Source organism: Rhinichthys klamathensis, unplaced genomic scaffold (assembly GCF_029890125.1).
Source record: "Rhinichthys klamathensis goyatoka isolate OS25496 unplaced genomic scaffold, OSU_Roscu_1.1 h1tg000010l_1, whole genome shotgun sequence".
In the NCBI taxonomy this organism is placed as follows: Eukaryota; Metazoa; Chordata; class Actinopteri; order Cypriniformes; family Leuciscidae; genus Rhinichthys; species Rhinichthys klamathensis.
The window spans coordinates 339,978-362,993 of NW_026606563.1; the positions used below are offsets into that span (position 1 = coordinate 339,978).

Here is a 23,016-nt window from a genome sequence, read left to right on the forward strand (position 1 = left end):
GAGCCGCGTGACATCCGTCTGTCTGTGATCACTGCGAGAAGAGAGATCGGTCCGGTGCGCTCAGTCGAGGCGCTTCGGATACACATTTGGACTGAGTAAATGAGAAAAATGAAATATGCAAAAGATTTGTTGCACAAAGTAGACTGTGTATATTGAGTGACCATGACCGGATTTGTGTGTGTGTGTGTGTCAGAATGCTTCAGATATGCCTGAGACCATCACGAGCAGAGACGCCGCTCGTTTCCCTATCATCGCCAGCTGCACTCTCTTCGGCCTCTACCTGTTCTTCAAGGTGAGTGTGTGTGTGTGTGTCTGAGTGTGCGAGTGTGTAAAACACTTTTTTCCATTAACCAGATTTTTCCCAGTTACACTTTATAGACTCGTACCCATGTCTGTTTTGTTTTACTTCACTTGCAGGTTTTCTCACAAGAGTACATTAACCTGCTGCTCTCCATGTATTTCTTCGTGCTGGGAATATTAGCGCTGTCTCACACGATGAGGTATGACACACACACACACACACACGTAATGCTGTGTTAATGAGGTGGTTTAAGAGGTTGACTCTTCTGGTGTTGCTGTCCCAGTCCCTTTATGTGCAGAGTTTTCCCAGCGAACGTGCCAAACAAGCAGTACCAGCTGCTGTTCACACAGGGCTCAGGAGACGGCAGAGAGGGTGAGGCGGACGCTTGCTGTGTGTGTGTGTGTGGTGCTGAAGCTCTGTAGATCGTCTGAAGCCTGTTTTCTCCTCAGAGATCCTCAACTATGAGTTCGACACCAAGGATCTGATCTGCCTGTGTGTGAGCGGTGTGGTCGGGGTCTGGTACGTCCTCAAGAAGGTACAGGACACCAGCTTGTGTTTTACAGAGAAACTGTAGCTAATCCCACTGATGTTTTATATAGGCCGAATGAATAATGTGTGTGTGATGAGTTTGAGTTTCAAGTGACGCTCCTGTCCTTTAACTGGAGTCTGTGTTGGTCATACAGAGCAAACTCATGACATGCATATACAGTAGTGGCCAAAAGTGATGTTCGGCCCAGGAAAACAGATACATACCTTAACCAGGTCGAGTGTTTTGATTTGACCTCATATTTAAAACATTGAAAAAAAAATATATATATAAAATTTTCCTCTTCTTTTGATGGTTTGATCAAACTTGTAGGGTCATTAAAAACAAATCTCTCCAGACATCACTTTTGGTCACTACTGTATATTTAAATAAAATACATATAGAAATGGTGAAGTTTATGCATTAACTTTGGGCCTCATTCACTGATAACACGGATACTAGGGATGCAACGATACCGTTTTTTCAAAACCGATCCGATACTATAAATTCTGAGTATCGGCCGATACCAATCCGATACAGCGTAGTTTTTTTTTTTTTTTTAAATCAAGTAGAATTTCTATAACTCTTGTGTGTTGAACTGATGATCACTCTTTTGTGTGTTAAACACAATCTACTTAAAGGGATAGTTCACTTTGAAATTAATTTTTGGTATGTTTTAGCTTACCTCAAGGGCATCCAAGATGTAGGTGTCTTTGTTTCCACAGTATTTTCAATTTTGATATTTTTAGGTCAAGCCGTTCTTGTCTGTCAGTCATATAATGCAGGTCTATGGTCACCACCTCAAAGAGCATGCACAGAGAAGTCCAAATTAAACATGATTTAATGACTCGTAAATGTAAGTACACATTGATGGCCTAAGACACGAAACGGGCGTTTTGTGTGAGAAAACGAACAGTATTAATATCGTTTTTACCTCTTGTAATCACAGCCACGTCCAAGTGATCTGAGGGCGCCGGCGCTTCGGTCTGGGCAAGCGCCAGATGTGATCTCTCGCGCGTGTACGTCACTCATTGTTTACACAGAGATTTCGGAATTACCTTTCACTGTGAAGATCTAAACATAATAATTTAGATATACAGGAAATCGCAGTGGAAGACGATCTCGATATATCAACAGACAACGTTGAATTTTTTGGGGTTTTTTGGAAGAGATCACTTCCGGCACTTTCCGGCGCTTGCGATTCTGGATACTCCCAGAATCGGATCGGATCGTTAAGTGCCTTAAGATTCCCACCCCTAACGGGCACTATGTAAAATTGTGAATTTCTCTGAATTTATGAATTCTTGGAAACGTTTAGGATAATGTAAGTACATAATTGAAAGAAATATATAAGACTGCAAGTGTTTTTTGGATATTTTGATGCAAAATTCTTACATATTGTACCTTTAAAAGAGTGCATGTCATGCACACAGCTGGAAATATGCTTTCCAAATCACCCAAACCATCTCCACATTTACAATCATGCATTTGGCAGTGACTCAAGGTACACACTTCATCAGTTCCTGCTTTCCCCGGGAACCAGAGGTGTTGATAACTGAGCTTTAAAAAAAACCAATATTGATACTGTTAATACTACACTACTGATAGTATGGAGCCAGTAACTCTGTGTGTGTGTGAATCATGTTTAGAATCATGTTTAGGATTCTGTTGAAAGCATCACACATTGATAGGGCTGGGATAAACGATTATTTTTTAAACTATTAATCTAGCGATTATTTTTCCGCTGCATCGATTAATCTAATTATTCATTTTCCCAGTCCGATTCGATTTCGATTATCGATTATCTCCCCATTAATTGACAAAATAGCAATTAATACATGTTGATTTACATATCTGAAGGAAAAAAACAAGAATTTCTTAACATTGCAATATATGTTTATTGCTCTTAAAATTCCAAAATAAAAGACTATATAAGTGCAAAGCATTCAATAAAACCTTGAAAACACACAGGCCTAGCTTACTGAAAAAAGTGCATCTTGTAATTCTTCTTTCAGATGAAAATAACAACAACTTGATGTCTAACATTCAATAAAAAAATAAAAAGGTCACCCAAAATACTTGTTGAGAGCAATTGAAAGAATACAGTAACGAATGAATGTAAACTTGAGGGCTTTAAGCTAATAGAGAGAGTGCTTTTCCAACAAAAAATGAATAAAAATTAACAACGACAGTGGGAGCCAGCAGCCTGTCATGGAACTTTCCACACTATTCTTCTTATCCCTGAAAACAAAGTAAACACACACACACATTAAAATAAATATAATAATAAACCAACAACAAAGAAACACAATATACGATTTTTCTATGTATCCACCTCAGCCTACAGCAGGGGTCGGCAACAGGCCATAATATCTGGCCCGCGCCGCAGCCTGAAAAGTTCTGAAAGACATTCAAAAGAGTCTGTGGATCGCTAGACACACCTCTACCGTCATGAAATGTTTAATATTATATTAAATGCGTCTCTAGCACGCGTTGTTTATTGTGCAATTTATACGCGAAAATGAGTTTTTACGTGCATCTGATAAGCACTTTATTGCGTGTAATACACACGCACCCCACACCACTAATCCTACCCAACGTATAATACACACGCACCCCACACCACTCATTCTACCCAACGTATAATACACACGCACCCCACACCACTACTAAACCTACACATGCGTATCATATGCACGTAAAAACTCATTTCCGCGTATAAATTGCACGATAAACACAATGCGTGCTATAGAGACGCATTTAGTGTGATCGGGTTGTCGTTGCAGATAAGACACACCGGCTTTGCATTTACAAAACTAGGTAGGATGAACGAGTTGTCTTTTCATTATTCTTTGTATGGCTATTTTCGCTGTCAACTTTCCTCTTTAGACTCTTTGATAGTGCCATTTTCTCTCACCAGCTAGCTTAAATGTTAACATCACTCTACACACACATAATAGCGTACCTCCAGCACGCAAACAATACAAAAATGCAGTTTATTATGCGAGGATGCCAAGGAATAATTCTAAGTTTAAAAGTAGTCTACGTCAAATAATTATTACAATAAGTTAGACTCCATTGTGTAACAAGCTAATTAAAATGATACGCATTTATTATTCACAATATGGAAAGAGGAAATAAAACAGTTTGTTAAGAGCCTGACTTAAACATGCCATTAATGGGCTTATTCAAGTCCTCTTTTATTTTTTGAGTTATTTTTATCCATTCCGCATCTCCCATGTGTGTAAGGCAAGGCAGGATGTGTTGCAAGATGCCGCAATATATCGGGAGACATGTGGGTCAGACATGATTTTGACCACTTCGTTAAGTTTTATTTTGTAGAAAGCCTTTCTAAAAATTGAATTTCGTTTTGTATCATTTGTATCTTATTTTTAATGAATGTTTTATCAACCAATTGCCTGGATTTAATAAATAAGAAGCAAATATAGCAGACAATATAATCAGGACATGGAGGCGCCGGCGCGATTGCATTGCTCGTGAACTGGAGCTCGTCTCATAAATGAACCGAAAGTCAGCGTTTAACCTGCCTCACAGACACCAGAAATATATAGAAAGCTTAAAAATGTCTAAATTTAATCGAAACAATTCAAAATGAAAAGAAACCGACTACTCTCTGCTTATGTCTAATCCATATGAAATGTGCATTTCTCTCTATAGGCGCGTTAACTACTGCGGTCACTATTGCAGCCGACACAGACACTAATAAACAATTAAAATGTCTCCTTGCTATATTTGAAACATTCATAATCATTACTTTTGCCAGTTCCTTGTGACAGCTTTTGCGTTATTGGCAGCGTCACCCTCTGGTTACATGAACACGGCGTCACCACCGAATCAGCACCGAAAGCATCGGGATTTTTTTAGACAATAATCGCACGACCTATTCGATATTCTATAATTAAATCAACGACTCGAATATTCGAAAATCGTGACTCATCCCTAGTGCTTTATTAATGTATCCAGTGAAAACCCAGACACCCCCACACAAATTTGGCTTTTTGTTAATGACTGTCCTACTACAGGATTTAACAGAGTTACAGCTCACTACCAGTTACAAAAGACACTGTAACAGTCTGGCACAGGCAATTCTAGTTGCATTTTTCATCAATTAATTTCTTAAATTATCCATTGACTATGTTCCTGCCCGCCATCTGGTGTCAAAAATATTTTTTGGCCCGATGCCATTCTTACTTGCCAACCCCTGGCCTACAGGCTATGCCCATTGATTAAATATCAACAAGTAGGCTAATTAAATCCTGTGGGCATGACAGTGAACACAGTTACATGTAGGGACTATTACGGACGCCAATATTACGTTTAAAACCGGAATACTCCTGGCATGTAACTGTGCTCACTGACCCATCGACGACAATCAATGAAGACATTACGTTACAACCGTTTGTTGACTTGGGTTGCTTAAGCGTGTCATTTCACACCTTGAATACACGACTATATTACATATTGTAATTAATTACACAGAAAACATACACTGTAGCCTAAAACTTTAGGTGTCGACAACGTATTATAGCCTACTCCAACATCGAGTGCAGTGGGGCGTTGAAACCGTACGGCGCTCTGTCACCTGCAGCTGCTCCCGCGGCGCCTCTTCGGGTGCGCGTGCATTGCTCTGGTGCTAGAATCAAAGGCCATCTCCATTTTGCAAAGACGACGTATCAGGGAATTGTTTCCTTTTAAATTAAAGAATTCCCATCCTTTAGAGGAACGAGTGCGTGCCGCCTTGCACTTCTGAAAGTCTGAGGAGCCTCTCGTGTTGCTACCCTATGGTTGCTACTACTCTCTGGCGCCGCCATCTTTGTTTTGGGTCTGACGAAACAACGCGCATATTTTTGAAATGTAACTTTTTTTTTTTTTACATTTATCTACGTGCATATTTTGCGTCGACGCGTTGTCCCAGCCCTACACATTGATTTTTAGATGGCGGAGTGAGAAACACAACTGTGAGCAGGAGATGTATAACTTCTATGATAATATCGTAATTGTTGTTTTAAGACAGGGGTGGGGAACCTTTTTTCTATCAAGGGCCATTTACAATTTTTTAACATTCTTTAAGGGCTATAATGAGGTTCAGTGTTTGGAAGGAAGAAGAGAGGGTCGGCGTGACTGGGACTCGTACGTTTTATTCAGAGGTGTAGTGGTAAAAAAAGAGGTGGGTAAACTATAAATTCTGGTGGACCACAACATGGTCACCCGGTAAGGTGGGCCACTGCCTACCGGTGTATGTGTATCCTGATGACATTGCTATAGGCAGGGCTCGACATTAAGCCTTTCATACGCTTGTCAAAAAAGTTTCTTGTCCGAATTTTTTTTTTTTTTTTAATTTATTCTGAAACAATATTCTCATCAGTGTTCAATTAGCTTTGATATTTAAATCGGCATATTGTAATATTTGCACCTTTAAAGGGCATCCCCTCCCCCAATATTATTAAATGTATGCTTCATCTTTCATTTTAAATTCCTAAATGTGATCAATAAATTAAATTATTTCGAATAATAAGACACTATAGGGCTGATCAAATTAAATCATTTACACTGAAAAATTACAATTGCATAAAATAATGTCATGAAATAGATTTAAATTTACAAATTAGAAACGTTGGAAAGAATGATCTACTTTTAAACATAACACGAAACGGCCAGTAGGTGGCGGCAGGCGGCCGTCTTAATGAGTGAGTCATTGATTCATTCATGATTCAAACGATTTGTTCAAACGGCTGATTCATTCAAGATTGAGACAGATGTTTATGAATGGGTCATTGAATCTTTGACTCAATCGATTCGTTCAAAATGCTGAATCATTCAGTAATGAAAACAGGTTGAGTGTTCCTGTGAGATGCCCCGTGGTTCTGCTGTGATTTTTGTTTGAAACTATTTTCGCTGCTGAAACAGAACAAAAACAGCCAATATTGCATCTAAAATGTAAGTGACTTAATTTTTACTGTTTATTGAACTGTTGTTGGAAATTAATGTCACATTTTCAATCGTGATGGTGTTCAGGAAAAATAATTGAGGTTGCTTAACATATGTTAAAAATATAAAAACTCCACATTTAGATTTTTTATAGGCAGTATGTTGTTAACTGAGTGTGTGTGTGCGCTTAGTGTAGATTTCTCCTCGAGAGGCTGCGCGAGCGTCAACAGCGCAACCTCACCGTCAGTAATAGTCAACAACACTGACAGTAATGCAGCGCAATATGAAGAGTTCGTCTTAGGTTTAACAACCTATGAAACTAATAATTAACAATATGAAACTAAAACGACATAAGCTTAATTTATAGCTATTTAGAGGTGGATAAAGCACAAAAACCGGGAACCGGCAAACGTTTAAACCACTTTAATACATTAATACGTAATTGACAAAACGAAAGTAAAAGCAGTAGCTCCTCGTGGACGACGACCACACACACATAAAGTAAAGTCCATGCCTGGTCCTCCGCTGTCTTCGTTCCGATCCTTTTACGCGCCCCGAAGCTGATCAGTGACAAACTTGAAACCGGTGCGGGGTGCGGTGAGAAACTTGAAACCGGTGCGGGGCGCGGTGAGAAACTTGAAACCGGTGCGGCGCGCACGCCCCCGAAGCTCATCCGTGAGAAACTGAAACCGGTGCGCAGGTGACTCGCGCTACTGGCCTCGCCCTGCTTGCCGCTTTCCCTATTTTGTGTTTTCTCTCACAGGAAAAGTAATGGCTGAGATTTTTGGTTCTGAAGTTCTTTTTTTTTTTTTTTGGGAGGATTTGACTCGCGGGCCGCATCAAACTGTTTTGCGGGCCGGACGTTCCCCACCCCTGTTTTAAGATGTCCAATCTAAACCAAACAAAAACTCGCCTTGAGAGTCTACGCGTACACTGTGTGATGTAGCCTTGTCCACTTTTACACTTTTGCTCTCACTGTGGGATTTACTCTATTAACCCTCTGGGGACCAAGGGGTTTTTGGGGCCCTTGGGATGTTTTGACATGCACTGACATTTGTGCTTTTTTCAGTTATTTATAAACATGTTAATGGCAAAGGTGTAAATTCACTCTATATAGCACAAACGGGGCTACCATGATAAGTGAGCAACATGTATGTACATGTTTGTATTTTTGAGAGAATATTATTTATGCATGGTTATTGAAAAACTTAAAAATAAAAGTTTCTGAAATAAGGCCACAAAACACATATTGATTATTTCTTCACAAGACTTTTGAAAATTGTATCACATAGCCTAGAATATTTGCTCCAAAACTATGTGAGAATCATCCTGACTACTCATTCAGATAAGTCAATAAAGTATTTTAGAATGTGTATGACGTGTTTTGTTTGAGAAAGCTTTATGCGAGGAGGCGTGATCTCTCATTAATATGTGTGGCATTTCACACCTGAGAAAGACAAAGACCCTCCCATAATGGCCCTATTAGGTGCTATTAGGCCATATCAATATGAGGAGCCTTGCACAAAGAATGAGGAGATTTAAAAAAGAATGGCTTTTAGATTGTTTGGATTTATTTACAACACAACATAATCCAAAGATACACAACAAAGGACAAAAAAGCGCATTAGTAAACACACTGATCTAAAGACAGAGGCTTGAACAGTCACACAGCATTGTCCCATTCCTGAAACATAGTACATACCTGTCATTTCCAAGGTGTTTGATTTTTCATTACAGTCTCCTGTGAATGTTGAAGTCAGCAGGACTGATATCAAGAGAAACTATATGGCTGCACGACTTTGGGCATGCATTGTAGATTTTTCTGGTTAAAATAGCTTTTTAATTATATATATATATACACACACACACACACACACACACACACACACACACACACACACACACACACACACTGCTTAGAATTAGAAGTGAACACACCCATGCTAAAGTTGACTAAAAAGAGGAATAAAAAATCTTAATGCCTTAATTAAAAAAATGAGGAAAACTCCAACCTTTAGGGACGTGAATAATGTCCCTGAATTCTTTGTGAATGAATAATGTATCGCAAATAATTAAATGTTATTCTTTAAAATACAGGGTGCATACGTCTGGACACTTCTATCCCCAGAAACTCCTAACAAAAGCTGATGTCTTTATTTTGAAGCTTATTTGATGCTTATTTGATTTGAAAAACTTTATCCAAAACTAGTCAACGAAATTGTGTCTTTTATTTCGTCTGTAACAGTGCGTATCTGTGCGTTCATTCATACACACACACACACATACACACACACACACACACACACACAGAGATTGATGATCACAACATGATTCACATTTAAACAGTATGCTATTTTTCCGTTTACAGACACTAACGTTATTCTATATCGCGATTAGAACAAAGCACAAGCATAAAACACTTACACTTCTCAGCTGAATCTGTTGCTCCTCCTCGAAGTGAAAATAAACCAGCACTTCTGTATTAAATGTCCCAGGATTATTCCTCATAGCCGCGCAAGACGAATCTTAATCTGACTAAAAAATATAGTGTGTTTACAGAGTTTACAGCATTTGCCTGGGGGCGTTTATCTATTTTGCATATGGCCTCAACACATTATCTTATGAATAGCGCGCTCTGCGAGTGGGTGTGAACAAATTAACGATAATGAGCTGAGACAGGAGAAACTGTACTTCTCTTTAGTTTCAGACAGATTACATTGCAGGAGAATATTTGTTTTAAATGTGAATTGTTTTATTTAAAAGTAGAAATTTAAAGCGCTCTTTAGACGTATGTTTCATGTTTGTGTGATAAGTATTAGCGGAGTTTCCGTTCATTTTCCAGACATGTTTTAGAAAGATTTTTGCGGAGACAGAGTGGGCTGAAAGCGCACCCTGTTTATTTTATTTATTTAAAAAAAACACAAGGTTTTGATGTTAATGTGAGTGTACACAAAAAAGAAGACCCTCTATAGTTTATAATCATGTATTGATTTTATTTATATGACCATAAATGACGGAGTATTTTAAGTCTATGTTGCTGCTATGTGAAAAAAAAACAGCAAAACGTGCGGGCGCGTTCTTGGTCCCCAGAGGGTTAAAAGGCAGTAAAAAATCTTTTAGGCTTTATAATATTAAATAGTTAACCAATCAGAGTGCTGTTCCCCAAATATCAGCATGATATTTTGACATAAATGATGAATACTCTTGTCCTTATAAAGGTAAAAATGCAGACAAAAGGTAAAAAGCTATTTAAACTTATTGGAAAAGATTATTTCTGTCGCTCATATGAACTAGTCACCGCACAAAATATGAAGAATATCAAAAACTTTAGAAGTCTCTGTACTTTGGCAGGAAAGAATTCCTGACTAACGTTGACGAACACAATCAGCAAAATATTGCCGCCTTATCATTGTTGACAAAATCCAAGAAAATATGATTTGTCAATACTGCACAGCTCTGGTTAAAAGTGAGTTGAGGTGAGCCGTTCTGCTAGTGTACAGGGAAGTTCAGCATGAGAATCACAGACGTGTTACGCTAGTTCTGCTTCAGTCGCACTGGACGACAGCTGCGCACATGTGCTCCTCACTCCGCTATCTACAATCATCAACGCTTGCCGCTTTCAGCAGGATCCGAAGCTCTGACTCCAGCATTACGGGAACCGATCACACTCACACACTGAGGTTTAGTAGAGGCAAAAGCTTAACTTGAAAATACATTTTGAAAAGTTTAAAAGGAATATAATGAAAAAATCACTGCACTAGTTCTGTGAGAATCGAGTCTGTGGGATAACATGGATGGATCATCCAGTTTCTGTGAAATGTATTTTTTTAAATTAATTTTTTTAATGGTTATTCATAAAAATAAAGTTCATTACATTTTTTACGATATACACTACCGTTCAAAAGTTTTTTAATGTTTTTAAAGTCTCTTCTGCTCACAAGGCTGCATTTATTTGATAATTGCAGTAAGAACAGTAATATTGTCAAATATTAATACAATGTAAAATAAATAACTTTAAATAACTCTGATTTGAGTTCCATGTTTGGATGTCACGTACGTGATTAAGCACAAATTTCATGCTGAGTTTTGCAGCGAGTGGACGAGGCTCTGTCTGTGACAAGCGTGTGCGTTTTTCAAAGTTTGCGTTGAGATGAAAGACATCGTTAAAATAGTCCGAGTGACTACAGTGGCTCAACCTTAAGTTTATCAAGCGACGAGAATACTTTTTGTGCGTAAAAAAACAAACAAAAATAACGACTTTATTCCACTATTCATTTCCTTCTCTGTGGGCCGTGAGGTTTCACGTAGTGATATTGCGCAAAGCTTCTGTGTTGCACGTTACACGCAGGCTCACTATTGGCCGACGCTGGTCATGTGTGTGATGCGTGTGAGGTACAGAAGTGCTGTTACACTACGTGAACTCACTCGAGGCCCACAGAGAAGGAAATGAATAGTTAAATAAAGTCATTATTTTTGTTTGTTTTTTGCGCACAAAAAGTATTCTCGTCGCTTGATAAACTTAAGGTTGAGCCACTGTAGTCACTCGGACTATTTTAACGATGTCTTTCATAACTTTTGGGCCGGCAAGTTTCGATCCCTTAAGAAGCCTATGGAGGAGTGATCCAGCTCTCAGATTTAATAAAAAATATCTTAATTTGTGTTCCGAAGATGAACGAAAGTCTTACGGGGTTGAACAACATGAGGGCGAGTAATTACTGACAGAGTTTACATTTTTGGGTGAACTAACCCTTTAAGTGTTTTCTGTTAGAGCGGTGTCGTGTTAGCGCCCCCTAAGTTAATAACTAATGATCTTTGCAACGGAAGTGAATCAATCAAAACTAACTTTAGCTGGACAATAACTTTATTCTAGAGATGCTGTAAAGCCAAAACAATCTGTTACTGTAATCTCCTCTTATCACTGTAAAGCTGCTTTGAAACTATCTATATTGTTAAAAGCGCTGTATAAATGAAGATGACTGACTTGTTTCCTGACAGCACTGGGTGGCCAATAACCTGTTTGGCCTGGCGTTTGCCCTGAACGGGGTCGAGCTGCTCCACCTCAATAATGTCAGCACTGGCTGTATCCTGCTGGGAGGACTGTTCGTTTACGATGTGTTCTGGGTAAGATGGTCCTGGTTTAACGTGCTCATGATCCGTACAGTACGTGACTGTCTCAATAACTGTGTTCTCCATTTGCTTTCAGGTTTTTGGCACCAACGTCATGGTGACCGTTGCCAAGTCCTTCGAAGCCCCGATTAAGTGTGAGTATCTCCATCATAAGGCTTACGCTCTCCTCAGCGCATTACATTGTACGGTCATATGTATCTGTGAATGGTAGAAATTCAATATTTCCATTTTGCATAAAGAATCGTCCTAAAGCAACTTCACTGGCTGCACTTTGAGTGCGAGGATGTAATGTGTCGTATATTATATATGTATTTACATTTTACATAGTGTTTAGCATAAAGCAAGCATTAACCAGTAGGGAACTGGTTAATCCTTTCTTTATGCTAAACACTATGTAAAATGTAATTGCATTCATTTTACTGTATAATAATTATTTTTTTTTTTTTAAATGGGGTTCTGGGGGAAAAAATACCAAGGAATTGTTTTCCAGGCCTGCAAAATTCAATTTACCGTATATAATATCTACTGTAACATATTCCATAGCTATAAATTGCTATTTTGGAGTTTATCCTTAATAAAAGTGTCTACAAATCTTTATCCAGTCATCACAAATGACTGAAACAAGTCATGAGGTTTATTTTGTCAAAGGTGTGGAAACCCTGGTGTAAAGATTCCTATATTCCCGATCTCTTCATCCTCACTCTTCTGTTCCCTCCAGTGGTGTTCCCACAAGATCTGCTGGAGAGAGGTTTGGGTGCCAGTAACTTTGCCATGCTGGGACTGGGGGACATCGTCATTCCAGGTAAATGTGTGAAGACTTGTGAGGCTTGTTTGATTCAGACATGTATTGATGTGAAACGCTCATCACTGTGATTGTGTGTGTCAGGAATCTTCATCGCTCTGCTCCTGCGCTTTGACGTCAGGTAAAGCCCTTCGCTTGGTTTCGTCTGGTTTCAGCTGCTTGTAGATCTGGTTGTCATGCTCTTCTGTCATCTACTTGTCCTCCTCTCTCAGTTTGAAGAAGAACACAAGAACATACTTCTACACCAGCTTCCTGGCGTACATCTTCGGCCTGGGCCTCACCATATTCGTCATGCACACCTTTAAACACGCGCAGGTAAAAAATGCATAAATGACAAGAAAGTGCATTATAGTTGTCCATCCAAGTAATGACCGCAAACTGGTACTGAATGTGTGCTGTTGGTGTGTTTCCCAGCCTGCTCTGCTGTACCTGGTGCCGGTGTGTGTGGGCTTCCCCGTGCTGGTGGCTCTGGTGAAAGGAGAACTGACCGAGATGTTCAGGTAACTCCTCCTGCCTCAGTGTGTGTGTCCAGGCTCAGGGTGTAGTGTGGTCGTTCTGTTCACCGTAACACACACACGCTTCTCTCTCACACCTGAAGCCTGTCGTTGTGTGCTGGTAGAGCTTGTGTGAGGAGTGTAAGAGATGCTCACAACTGTAGTTTAAAAGAATATATGATGGACCAATAGATGGCCAGTGTCATTAGATTGCTTGTGTCCAGCGCTTCAGGCTGCAGTGTCCTGGTCTCTTGTGAGGGTTTATGAAGTGGTCTCAGAAGGAAGCAGCCTAGACCAATAGTTTCTTCAGTTTTTGGGCTTCTTCCTGTGAAAAGGCCACTTACAGACCTTCTTCTTCTTCTTCTTCATGTCACCTTCCTCTCCTTCTCCTCCTCCTCCTCCTCCTCCTCCTCCTCCTCCTCCTCCTCCTCCTCCTCCTCCTCCTCTCTCTGGTCTGGTCCTCTGGCCCGCAGCTATGAGTCTTCAGAGGAGGTTTTGCCGCACACTCCTCGGCTCACACACTTCCCCACGGTGTCGGGCTCCCCGTCGAGTCTGGCTGAGTCCATGCAGCGCCCCGGCCCGTGCTCCTCCTGCTCCTGCTCCCCCCACCGGCGCAGACACACACACACACACATGTAGCGGCCGCATCCCTCTGTCCCGTTACTGTCGTCCTCTCACGCCTGCGCAGGTATCAGCTCTGCATGCCTCTCTCACAGCTGCTCTGTGTGCTTCACTCCTGACTCTCGTGTGTCTCAGCTGAGATGGTCCTCACTGCAGAACATGAAATCCAGGGGGAGGAGTTGGATCCAGATCAACTCCTCCCACCTTATATACCTAAACCTACCCATCTCCGCCCCTGATCCCTAACCCCACCCCTAATCCTACCCACCTCCACCCCTTAGATCTGGATCCAACTCCGCCCCCTGGATCTCGTATACTGCAATGAGGTGCTACTGTCTCAGCTCCTCATCCTCATGCCTCTCTCACAGCTGCTCCTGTGTGCTTCAGTCCTGACTCTCGTGTGTCTCAGCTCCGCATCCTCATGCCTCTCTCACAGCTGCTCCTGTGTGCTTCAGTCCTGACTCTCGTGTGTCTCAGCTCCTCATCCTCATGCCTCTCTCACAGCTGCTCCTGTGTGCTTCACTCCTGACTCTCGTGTGTCTCAGCTCCTCATCCTCATGCCTCTCTCACAGCTGCTCCTGTGTGCTTCAGTCCTGACTCTCGTGTGTCTCAGCTCCGTGTCCTCATGCCTCTCTCACAGCTGCTTCTGTGTGCTTCACTCCTGACTCTCGTGTGTCTCAGCTCCTCATCCTCATGCCTCTCTCACAGCTGCTTCTGTGTGCTTCACTCCTGACTCTCGTGTGTCTCAGCTCCTCATCCTCATGCCTCTCTCACAGCTGCTCCTGTGTGCTTCACTCCTGACTCTCGTGTGTCTCAGCTCCTCATCCTCACGCCTCTCTCACAGCTGCTTCTGTGTGCTTCAGTCCTGACTCTCGTGTGTCTCAGCTCCTCATCCTCACGCCTCTCTCACAGCTGCTTCTGTGTGCTTCAGTCCTGACTCTCGTGCGTCTCAGCTCCTCATCCTCATGCCTCTCTCACAGCTGCTTCTGTGTGCTTCACTCCTGACTCTCGTGTGTCTCAGCTCCTCATCCTCACGCCTCTCTCACAGCTGCTCCTGTGTGCTTCAGTCCTGACTCTCGTGTGTCTCAGCTCCTCATCCTCATGCCTCTCTCACAGCTGCTCCTGTGTGCTTCACTCCTGACTCTCGTGTGTCTCAGCTCCTCATCCTCACGCCTCTCTCACAGCTGCTCCTGTGTGCTTCACTCCTGTCTCTTGTGTGTCTCAGCTCCTCATCCTCATGCCTCTCTCACAGCTGCTTCTGTGTGCTTCACTCCTGACTCTCGTGTGTCTCAGCTCCGCATCCTCATGCCTCTCTCACAGCTGCTCCTGTGTGCTTCACTCCTGGCTCTCGTGTGTCTCAGCTCCTCATCCTCATGCCTCTCTCACAGCTGCTCCTGTGTGCTTCACTCCTGACTCTGGTGTGTCTCTGCTCCTCATCCTCATGCCTCTCTCACAGCTGCTTCTGTGTGCTTCAGTCCTGACTCTCGTGTGTCTCAGCTCCTCATCCTCATGCCTCTCTCACAGCTGCTTCTGTGTGCTTCACTCCTGACTCTCGTGTGTCTCTGCTCCTCATCCTCATGCCTCTCTCACAGCTGCTTCTGTGTGCTTCAGTCCTGACTCTCGTGTGTCTCAGCTCCTCATCCTCATGCCTCTCTCACAGCTGCTCCTGTGTGCTTCACTCCTGACTCTCGTGTGTCTCAGCTCCTCATCCTCATGCCTCTCTCACAGCTGCTCCTGTGTGCTTCACTCCCGACTCTCGTGTGTCTCAGCTCCTCATCCTCATGCCTCTCTCACAGCTGCTTCTGTGTGCTTCAGTCCTGACTCTCGTGTGTCTCAGCTCCTCATCCTCACGCCTCTCTCACAGCTGCTCCTGTGTGCTTCAGTCCTGACTCTCGTGTGTCTCAGCTCCTCATCCTCATGCCTCTCTCACAGCTGCTCCTGTGTGCTTCAGTCCTCACTCTCGTGTGTCTCAGCTCCTCATCCTCACGCCTCTCTCACAGCTGCTCCTGTGTGCTTCAGTCCTGACTCTGGTGTGTCTCAGCTCCTCATCCTCATGCCTCTCTCACAGCTGCTTCTGTGTGCTTTAGTCCTGACTCTCGTGTGTCTCAGCTCCTCATCCTCACGCCTCTCTCACAGCTGCTTCTGTGTGCTTCACTTCTGACTCTCGTGTGTCTCAGCTCCTCATCCTCATGCCTCTCACAGCTGCTTCTGTGTGCTTCACTCCTGACTCTCGTTTGTCTCAGCTCCTCATGCCTCTCTCACAGCTGCTTCTGTGTGCTTCAGTCCTGACTCTCGTGTGTCTCAGCTCCTCATCCTCATGCCTCTCTCACAGCTGCTTCTGTGTGCTTCAGTCCTGACTCTCGTGTGTCTCAGCTCCTCATCCTTATGCCTCTCTCACAGCTGCTCTTGTGTGCTTCAGTCCTGACTCTCGTGTGTCTCAGCTCCTCATCCTCATGCCTCTCTCACAGCTGTTCCTGTGTGCTTCACTCCTGACTCTCGTGTGTCTCAGCTCCTCATCCTCATGCCTCTCACAGCTGCTTCTGTGTGCTTCACTCCTGACTCTCGTGTGTCTCAGCTCCGCATCCTCATGCCTCTCTCACAGCTGCTCCTGTGTGCTTCACTCCTGACTCTCGTGTGTCTCAGCTCCTCATCCTCACGCCTCTCTCACAGCTGCTTCTGTGTGCTTCACTCCTGACTCTCGTGTGTCTCAGCTCCTCATCCTCACGCCTCTCTCACAGCTGCTCCTGTGTGCTTCAGTCCTGACTCTCGTGTGTCTCAGCTCCTCATCCTCATGCCTCTCTCACAGCTGCTCCTGTGTGCTTCACTCCTGACTCTCGTGTGTCTCAGCTCCTCATCCTCACGCCTCTCTCACAGCTGCTTCTGTGTGCTTCACTCCTGACTCTCGTGTGTCTCAGCTCCTCATCCTCACGCCTCTCTCACAGCTGCTCCTGTGTGCTTCAGTCCTGACTCTCGTGTGTCTCAGCTCCTCATCCTCATGCCTCTCTCACAGCTGCTCCTGTGTGCTTCAGTCCTGACTCTCGTGTGTCTCAGCTCCTCATCCTCACGCCTCTCTCACAGCTGCTTCTGTGTGCTTCAGTCCTGACTCTCGTGTGTCTCAGCTCCTCATCCTCATGCCTCTCTCACAGCTGCTCCTGTGTGCTTCACTCCTGACTCTCGTGTGTCTCAGCTCCTCATCCTCATGCCTCTCTCACAGCTGCTCCTGTGTGCTTCACTCCTGACTCTCGTGTGTCTCAGCTCCTCATCCTCATGCCTCTCTCACAGCTGCTCCTGTGTGCTTCACTCCTGACTCTCGTGTGTCTCAGCTCCTCATCCTCATGCCTCTCTCACAGCTGCTCCTGTGTGCTTCAGTCCTGACTCTCGTGTGTCTCAGCTCCTCATCCTCATGCCTCTCTCACAGCTGCTTCTGTGTGCTTCAGTCCTGACTCTCGTGTGTCTCAGCTCCTCATCCTCATGCCTCTCTCACAGCTGCTTCTGTGTGCTTCAGTCCTGACTCTCGTGTGTCTCAGCTCCTCATCCTCATGCCACTCTCACAGCTGCTTCTGTGTGCTTCAGTCCTGACTCTCGTGTGTCTCAGCTCCTCATCCTCATGCCTCTCTCACAGCTGCTTCTGTGTGCTTCAGTCCTGACTCTCGTGTGTCTCAGCTCCTCATCCTCATGCCTCTCTCACAGCTGCTCCTGTGTGCTTCACTCCTGACTCTCGTGTGTCTCAGCTCCTCATCCTCATGCCTCTCTCACAGCTGCTCTTGTGTGCTTCAGTCCTGACTCTCGTGTGTCTCAGCTCCGTGTCCTCATGCCTCTCTCACAGCTGCTTCTGTGTGCTTCAGTCCTGACTCTCGTGTGTCTCAGCTCCTCATCCTCACGCCTCTCTCACAGCTGCTCTTGTGTGCTTCAGTCCTGACTCTCGTGTGTCTCAGCTCCGTGTCCTCATGCCTCTTTCACAGCTGCTTCTGTGTGCTTCACTCCTGACTCTCGTGTGTCTCAGCTCCTCATCCTCATGCCTCTCTCACAGCTGCTTCTGTGTGCTTCAGTCCTGACTCTCGTGTGTCTCAGCTCCTCATCCTCATGCCTCTCTCACAGCTGCTCCTGTGTGCTTCACTCCTGACTCTCGTGTGTCTCAGCTCCTCATCCTCACGCCTCTCTCACAGCTGCTCTTGTGTGCTTCAGTCCTGACTCTCGTGTGTCTCAGCTCCGTGTCCTCATGCCTCTCTCACAGCTGCTTCTGTTTGCTTCAGTCCTGACTCTCGTGTGTCTCAGCTCCTCATCCTCATGCCTCTCTCACAGCTGCTCCTGTGTGCTTCAGTCCTGACTCTCGTGTGTCTCAGCTCCGTGTCCTCATGCCTCTTTCACAGCTGCTTCTGTGTGCTTCAGTCCTGACTTTCGTGTGTCTCAGCTCCTCATCCTCATGCCTCTCTCACAGCTGCTTCTGTGTGCTTCAGTCCTGACTCTCGTGTGTCTCAGCTCCTCATCCTCACGCCTCTCTCACAGCTGCTTCTGTGTGCTTCAGTCCTGACTCTCGTGTGTCTCAGCTCCTCATCCTCATGCCTCTCACACAGCTGCTCCTGTGTGCTTCAGTCCTGACTCTCGTGTGTCTCAGCTCCTCATCCTCATGCCTCTCTCACAGCTGCTCCTGTGTGCTTCAGTCCTGACTCTCGTGTGTCTCAGCTCCTCATCCTCATGCCTCTCTCACAGCTGCTCCTGTGTGCTTCACTCCTGACTCTCGTGTGTCTCAGCTCCTCATCCTCATGCCTCTCTCACAGCTGCTCCTGTGTGCTTCACTCCTGACTCTCGTGTGTCTCAGCTCCTCATCCTCACGCCTCTCTCACAGCTGCTTCTGTGTGCTTCACTCCTGACTCTCGTGTGTCTCAGCTCCTCATCCTCACGCCTCTCTCACAGCTGCTCCTGTGTGCTTCAGTCCTGACTCTCGTGTGTCTCAGCTCCTCATCCTCATGCCTCTCTCACAGCTGCTCCTGTGTGCTTCACTCCTGACTCTCGTGTGTCTCAGCTCCTCATCCTCACGCCTCTCTCACAGCTGCTTCTGTGTGCTTCACTCCTGACTCTCGTGTGTCTCAGCTCCTCATCCTCACGCCTCTCTCACAGCTGCTCCTGTGTGCTTCAGTCCTGACTCTCGTGTGTCTCAGCTCCTCATCCTCATGCCTCTCTCACAGCTGCTCCTGTGTGCTTCAGTCCTGACTCTCGTGTGTCTCAGCTCCTCATCCTCACGCCTCTCTCACAGCTGCTTCTGTGTGCTTCAGTCCTGACTCTCGTGTGTCTCAGCTCCTCATCCTCATGCCTCTCTCACAGCTGCTCCTGTGTGCTTCACTCCTGACTCTCGTGTGTCTCAGCTCCTCATCCTCATGCCTCTCTCACAGCTGCTCCTGTGTGCTTCACTCCTGACTCTCGTGTGTCTCAGCTCCTCATCCTCATGCCTCTCTCACAGCTGCTCCTGTGTGCTTCACTCCTGACTCTCGTGTGTCTCAGCTCCTCATCCTCATGCCTCTCTCACAGCTGCTCCTGTGTGCTTCAGTCCTGACTCTCGTGTGTCTCAGCTCCTCATCCTCATGCCTCTCTCACAGCTGCTTCTGTGTGCTTCAGTCCTGACTCTCGTGTGTCTCAGCTCCTCATCCTCATGCCTCTCTCACAGCTGCTTCTGTGTGCTTCAGTCCTGACTCTCGTGTGTCTCAGCTCCTCATCCTCATGCCACTCTCACAGCTGCTTCTGTGTGCTTCAGTCCTGACTCTCGTGTGTCTCAGCTCCTCATCCTCATGCCTCTCTCACAGCTGCTTCTGTGTGCTTCAGTCCTGACTCTCGTGTGTCTCAGCTCCTCATCCTCATGCCTCTCTCACAGCTGCTCCTGTGTGCTTCACTCCTGACTCTCGTGTGTCTCAGCTCCTCATCCTCATGCCTCTCTCACAGCTGCTCTTGTGTGCTTCAGTCCTGACTCTCGTGTGTCTCAGCTCCGTGTCCTCATGCCTCTCTCACAGCTGCTTCTGTGTGCTTCAGTCCTGACTCTCGTGTGTCTCAGCTCCTCATCCTCACGCCTCTCTCACAGCTGCTCTTGTGTGCTTCAGTCCTGACTCTCGTGTGTCTCAGCTCCGTGTCCTCATGCCTCTTTCACAGCTGCTTCTGTGTGCTTCACTCCTGACTCTCGTGTGTCTCAGCTCCTCATCCTCATGCCTCTCTCACAGCTGCTTCTGTGTGCTTCAGTCCTGACTCTCGTGTGTCTCAGCTCCTCATCCTCATGCCTCTCTCACAGCTGCTCCTGTGTGCTTCACTCCTGACTCTCGTGTGTCTCAGCTCCTCATCCTCACGCCTCTCTCACAGCTGCTCTTGTGTGCTTCAGTCCTGACTCTCGTGTGTCTCAGCTCCGTGTCCTCATGCCTCTCTCACAGCTGCTTCTGTTTGCTTCAGTCCTGACTCTCGTGTGTCTCAGCTCCTCATCCTCATGCCTCTCTCACAGCTGCTCCTGTGTGCTTCAGTCCTGACTCTCGTGTGTCTCAGCTCCGTGTCCTCATGCCTCTTTCACAGCTGCTTCTGTGTGCTTCAGTCCTGACTTTCGTGTGTCTCAGCTCCTCATCCTCATGCCTCTCTCACAGCTGCTTCTGTGTGCTTCAGTCCTGACTCTCGTGTGTCTCAGCTCCTCATCCTCACGCCTCTCTCACAGCTGCTTCTGTGTGCTTCAGTCCTGACTCTCGTGTGTCTCAGCTCCTCATCCTCATGCCTCTCACACAGCTGCTCCTGTGTGCTTCAGTCCTGACTCTCGTGTGTCTCAGCTCCTCATCCTCATGCCTCTCTCACAGCTGCTCCTGTGTGCTTCAGTCCTGACTCTCGTGTGTCTCAGCTCCTCATCCTCATGCCTCTCTCACAGCTGCTCCTGTGTGCTTCACTCCTGACTCTCGTGTGTCTCAGCTCCTCATCCTCATGCCTCTCTCACAGCTGCTTCTGTGTGCTTCAGTCCTGACTCTCGTGTGTCTCTGCTCCTCATCCTCATGCCTCTCTCACAGCTGCTCCTGTGTGCTTCAGTCCTGACTCTCGTGTGTCTCAGCTCCGCATCCTCATGCCTCTCTCACAGCTGCTTCTGTGTGCTTCAGTCCTGACTCTCGTGTGTCTCAGCTCCTCATCCTCATGCCTCTCTCACAGCTGCTTCTGTGTGCTTCAGTCCTGACTCTCGTGTGTCTCAGCTCCTCATCCTCATGCCTCTCTCACAGCTGCTCCTGTGTGCTTCACTCCTGACTCTCGTGTGTCTCAGCGCCTCATCCTCATGCCTCTCTCACAGCTGCTCCTGTGTGCTTCACTCCTGACTCTTGTGTGTCTCAGCTCCTCATCTTCATGCCTCTCTCACAGCTGCTCCTGTGTGCTTCACTCCTGACTCTCGTGTGTCTCAGCTCCTCATCCTCATGCCTTTCTCACAGCTGCTTCTGTGTGCTTCACTCCTGACTCTCGTGTGTCTCAGCTCCTCATCCTCACGCCTCTCTCACAGCTGCTTCTGTGTGCTTCAGTCCTGACTCTCGTGTGTCTCAGCTCCTCATCCTCATGCCTCTCTCACAGCTGCTCCTGTGTGCTTCAGTCCTGACTCTCGTGTGTCTCAGCTCCTCATCCTCATGCCTCTCTCACAGCTGCTTCTGTGTGCTTCAGTCCTGACTCTCGTGTGTCTCAGCTCCTCATCCTCACGCCTCTCTCACAGCTGCTTCTGTGAGCTTCAGTCCTGACTCTCGTGTGTCTCAGCTCCTCATCCTCATGCCTCTCTCACAGCTGCTCCTGTGTGCTTCACTCATGACTCTCGTGTGTCTCAGCTCCGCGTCCTCATGCCTCTCTCACAGCTGCTCCTGTGTGCTTCACTCCTGACTCTCGTGTGTCTCAGCTCCTCATCCTCATGCCTCTCTCACAGCTGCTTCTGTGTGCTTCAGTCCTGACTCTCGTGTGTCTCAGCTCCTCATCCTCACGCCTCTCTCACAGCTGCTTCTGTGAGCTTCAGTCCTGACTCTCGTGTGTCTCAGCTCCTCATCCTCATGCCTCTCTCACAGCTGCTCCTGTGTGCTTCACTCATGACTCTCGTGTGTCTCAGCTCCGCGTCCTCATGCCTCTCTCACAGCTGCTCCTGTGTGCTTCACTCCTGACTCTCGTGTGTCTCAGCTCCTCATCCTCATGCCTCTCTCACAGCTGCTCCTGTGTGCTTCAGTCCTGACTCTCGTGTGTCTCAGCTCCTCATCCTCATGCCTCTCTCACAGCTGCTTCTGTGTGCTTCAGTCCTGACTCTCGTGTGTCTCAGCTCCTCATCCTCACGCCTCTCTCACAGCTGCTTCTGTGTGCTTCACTCCTGACTCTCGTGTGTCTCAGCTCCTCATCCTCACGCCTCTCTCACAGCTGCTTCTGTGTGCTTCACTCCTGACTCTCGTGTGTCTCAGCTCCTCATCCTCACGCCTCTCTCACAGCTGCTTCTGTGTGCTTCAGTCCTGACTCTCGTGTGTCTCAGCTCCGCATCCTCATGCCTCTCTCACAGCTGCTCCTGTGTGCTTCACTCCTGACTCTCGTGTGTCTCAGCTCCTCATCCCTTATGCCTCTCTCACAGCTGCTCCTGTGTGCTTCAGTCCTGACTCTCGTGTGTCTCAGCTCCTCATGCCTCTCTCACAGCTGCTTCTGTGTGCTTCAGTCCTGACTCTCGTGTGTCTCAGCTCCTCATCCTCATGCCTCTCTCACAGCTGCTCTTGTGTGCTTCAGTCCTGACTCTCGTGTGTCTCAGCTCCTCATCCTCATGCCTCTCTCACAGCTGCTTCTGTGTGCTTCAGTCCTGACTCTCGTGTGTCTCAGCTCCTCATCCTCACGCCTCTCTCACAGCTGCTTCTGTGTGCTTCACTCCTGACTCTCGTGTGTCTCAGCTCCTCATCCTCACGCCTCTCTCACAGCTGCTTCTGTGTGCTTCAGTCCTGACTCTCGTGTGTCTCAGCTCCGCATCCTCATGCCTCTCTCACAGCTGCTCCTGTGTGCTTCACTCCTGACTCTAGTGTGTCTCAGCTCCTCATCCCTTATGCCTCTCTCACAGCTGCTCCTGTGTGCTTCACTCCTGACTCTCGTGTGTCTCAGCTCCTCATGCCTCTCTCACAGCTGCTTCTGTGTGCTTCAGTCCTGACTCTCGTGTGTCTCAGCTCCTCGTCCTCATGCCTCTCTCACAGCTGCTCCT

At 46.1% G+C, this 23,016-nt stretch overlaps 2 protein-coding genes across 3 annotated transcripts in view; one reads left to right on the forward strand and one right to left on the reverse strand.

Moving 5' to 3' along the window:
• Positions 1-1,738, reverse strand: part of gp9 (glycoprotein IX (platelet)) — a 158,444-nt gene extending 156,706 nt beyond the window's left edge. Inside the window, exon 1 of the mRNA XM_056261245.1 lies at positions 1,513-1,738. The gene's annotated coding sequence lies outside the window, so the exon portion shown is untranslated. The remainder of the gene's footprint in view (positions 1-1,512) is intronic.
• Positions 1-23,016, forward strand: part of hm13 (histocompatibility (minor) 13) — a 39,106-nt gene that overhangs the window by 11,239 nt on the left and 4,851 nt on the right. The window contains exons 2-12 of one of the 2 annotated variants that reach the window (XM_056261215.1): positions 194-292; positions 418-500; positions 585-673; positions 751-836; positions 11,772-11,897; positions 11,980-12,037; positions 12,622-12,705; positions 12,790-12,826; positions 12,918-13,020; positions 13,120-13,205; positions 13,673-13,862. In XM_056261215.1, coding sequence (XP_056117190.1) covers positions 194-292; positions 418-500; positions 585-673; positions 751-836; positions 11,772-11,897; positions 11,980-12,037; positions 12,622-12,705; positions 12,790-12,826; positions 12,918-13,020; positions 13,120-13,205; positions 13,673-13,838 — 1,017 coding nt within the window. In that variant the 3' untranslated portion in view covers positions 13,839-13,862. Of the gene's footprint in view, positions 1-193; positions 293-417; positions 501-584; positions 674-750; positions 837-11,771; positions 11,898-11,979; positions 12,038-12,621; positions 12,706-12,789; positions 12,827-12,917; positions 13,021-13,119; positions 13,206-13,672; positions 13,863-23,016 lie in introns of those variants that run through there. The other variant, XM_056261223.1, reaches the window with a different exon arrangement.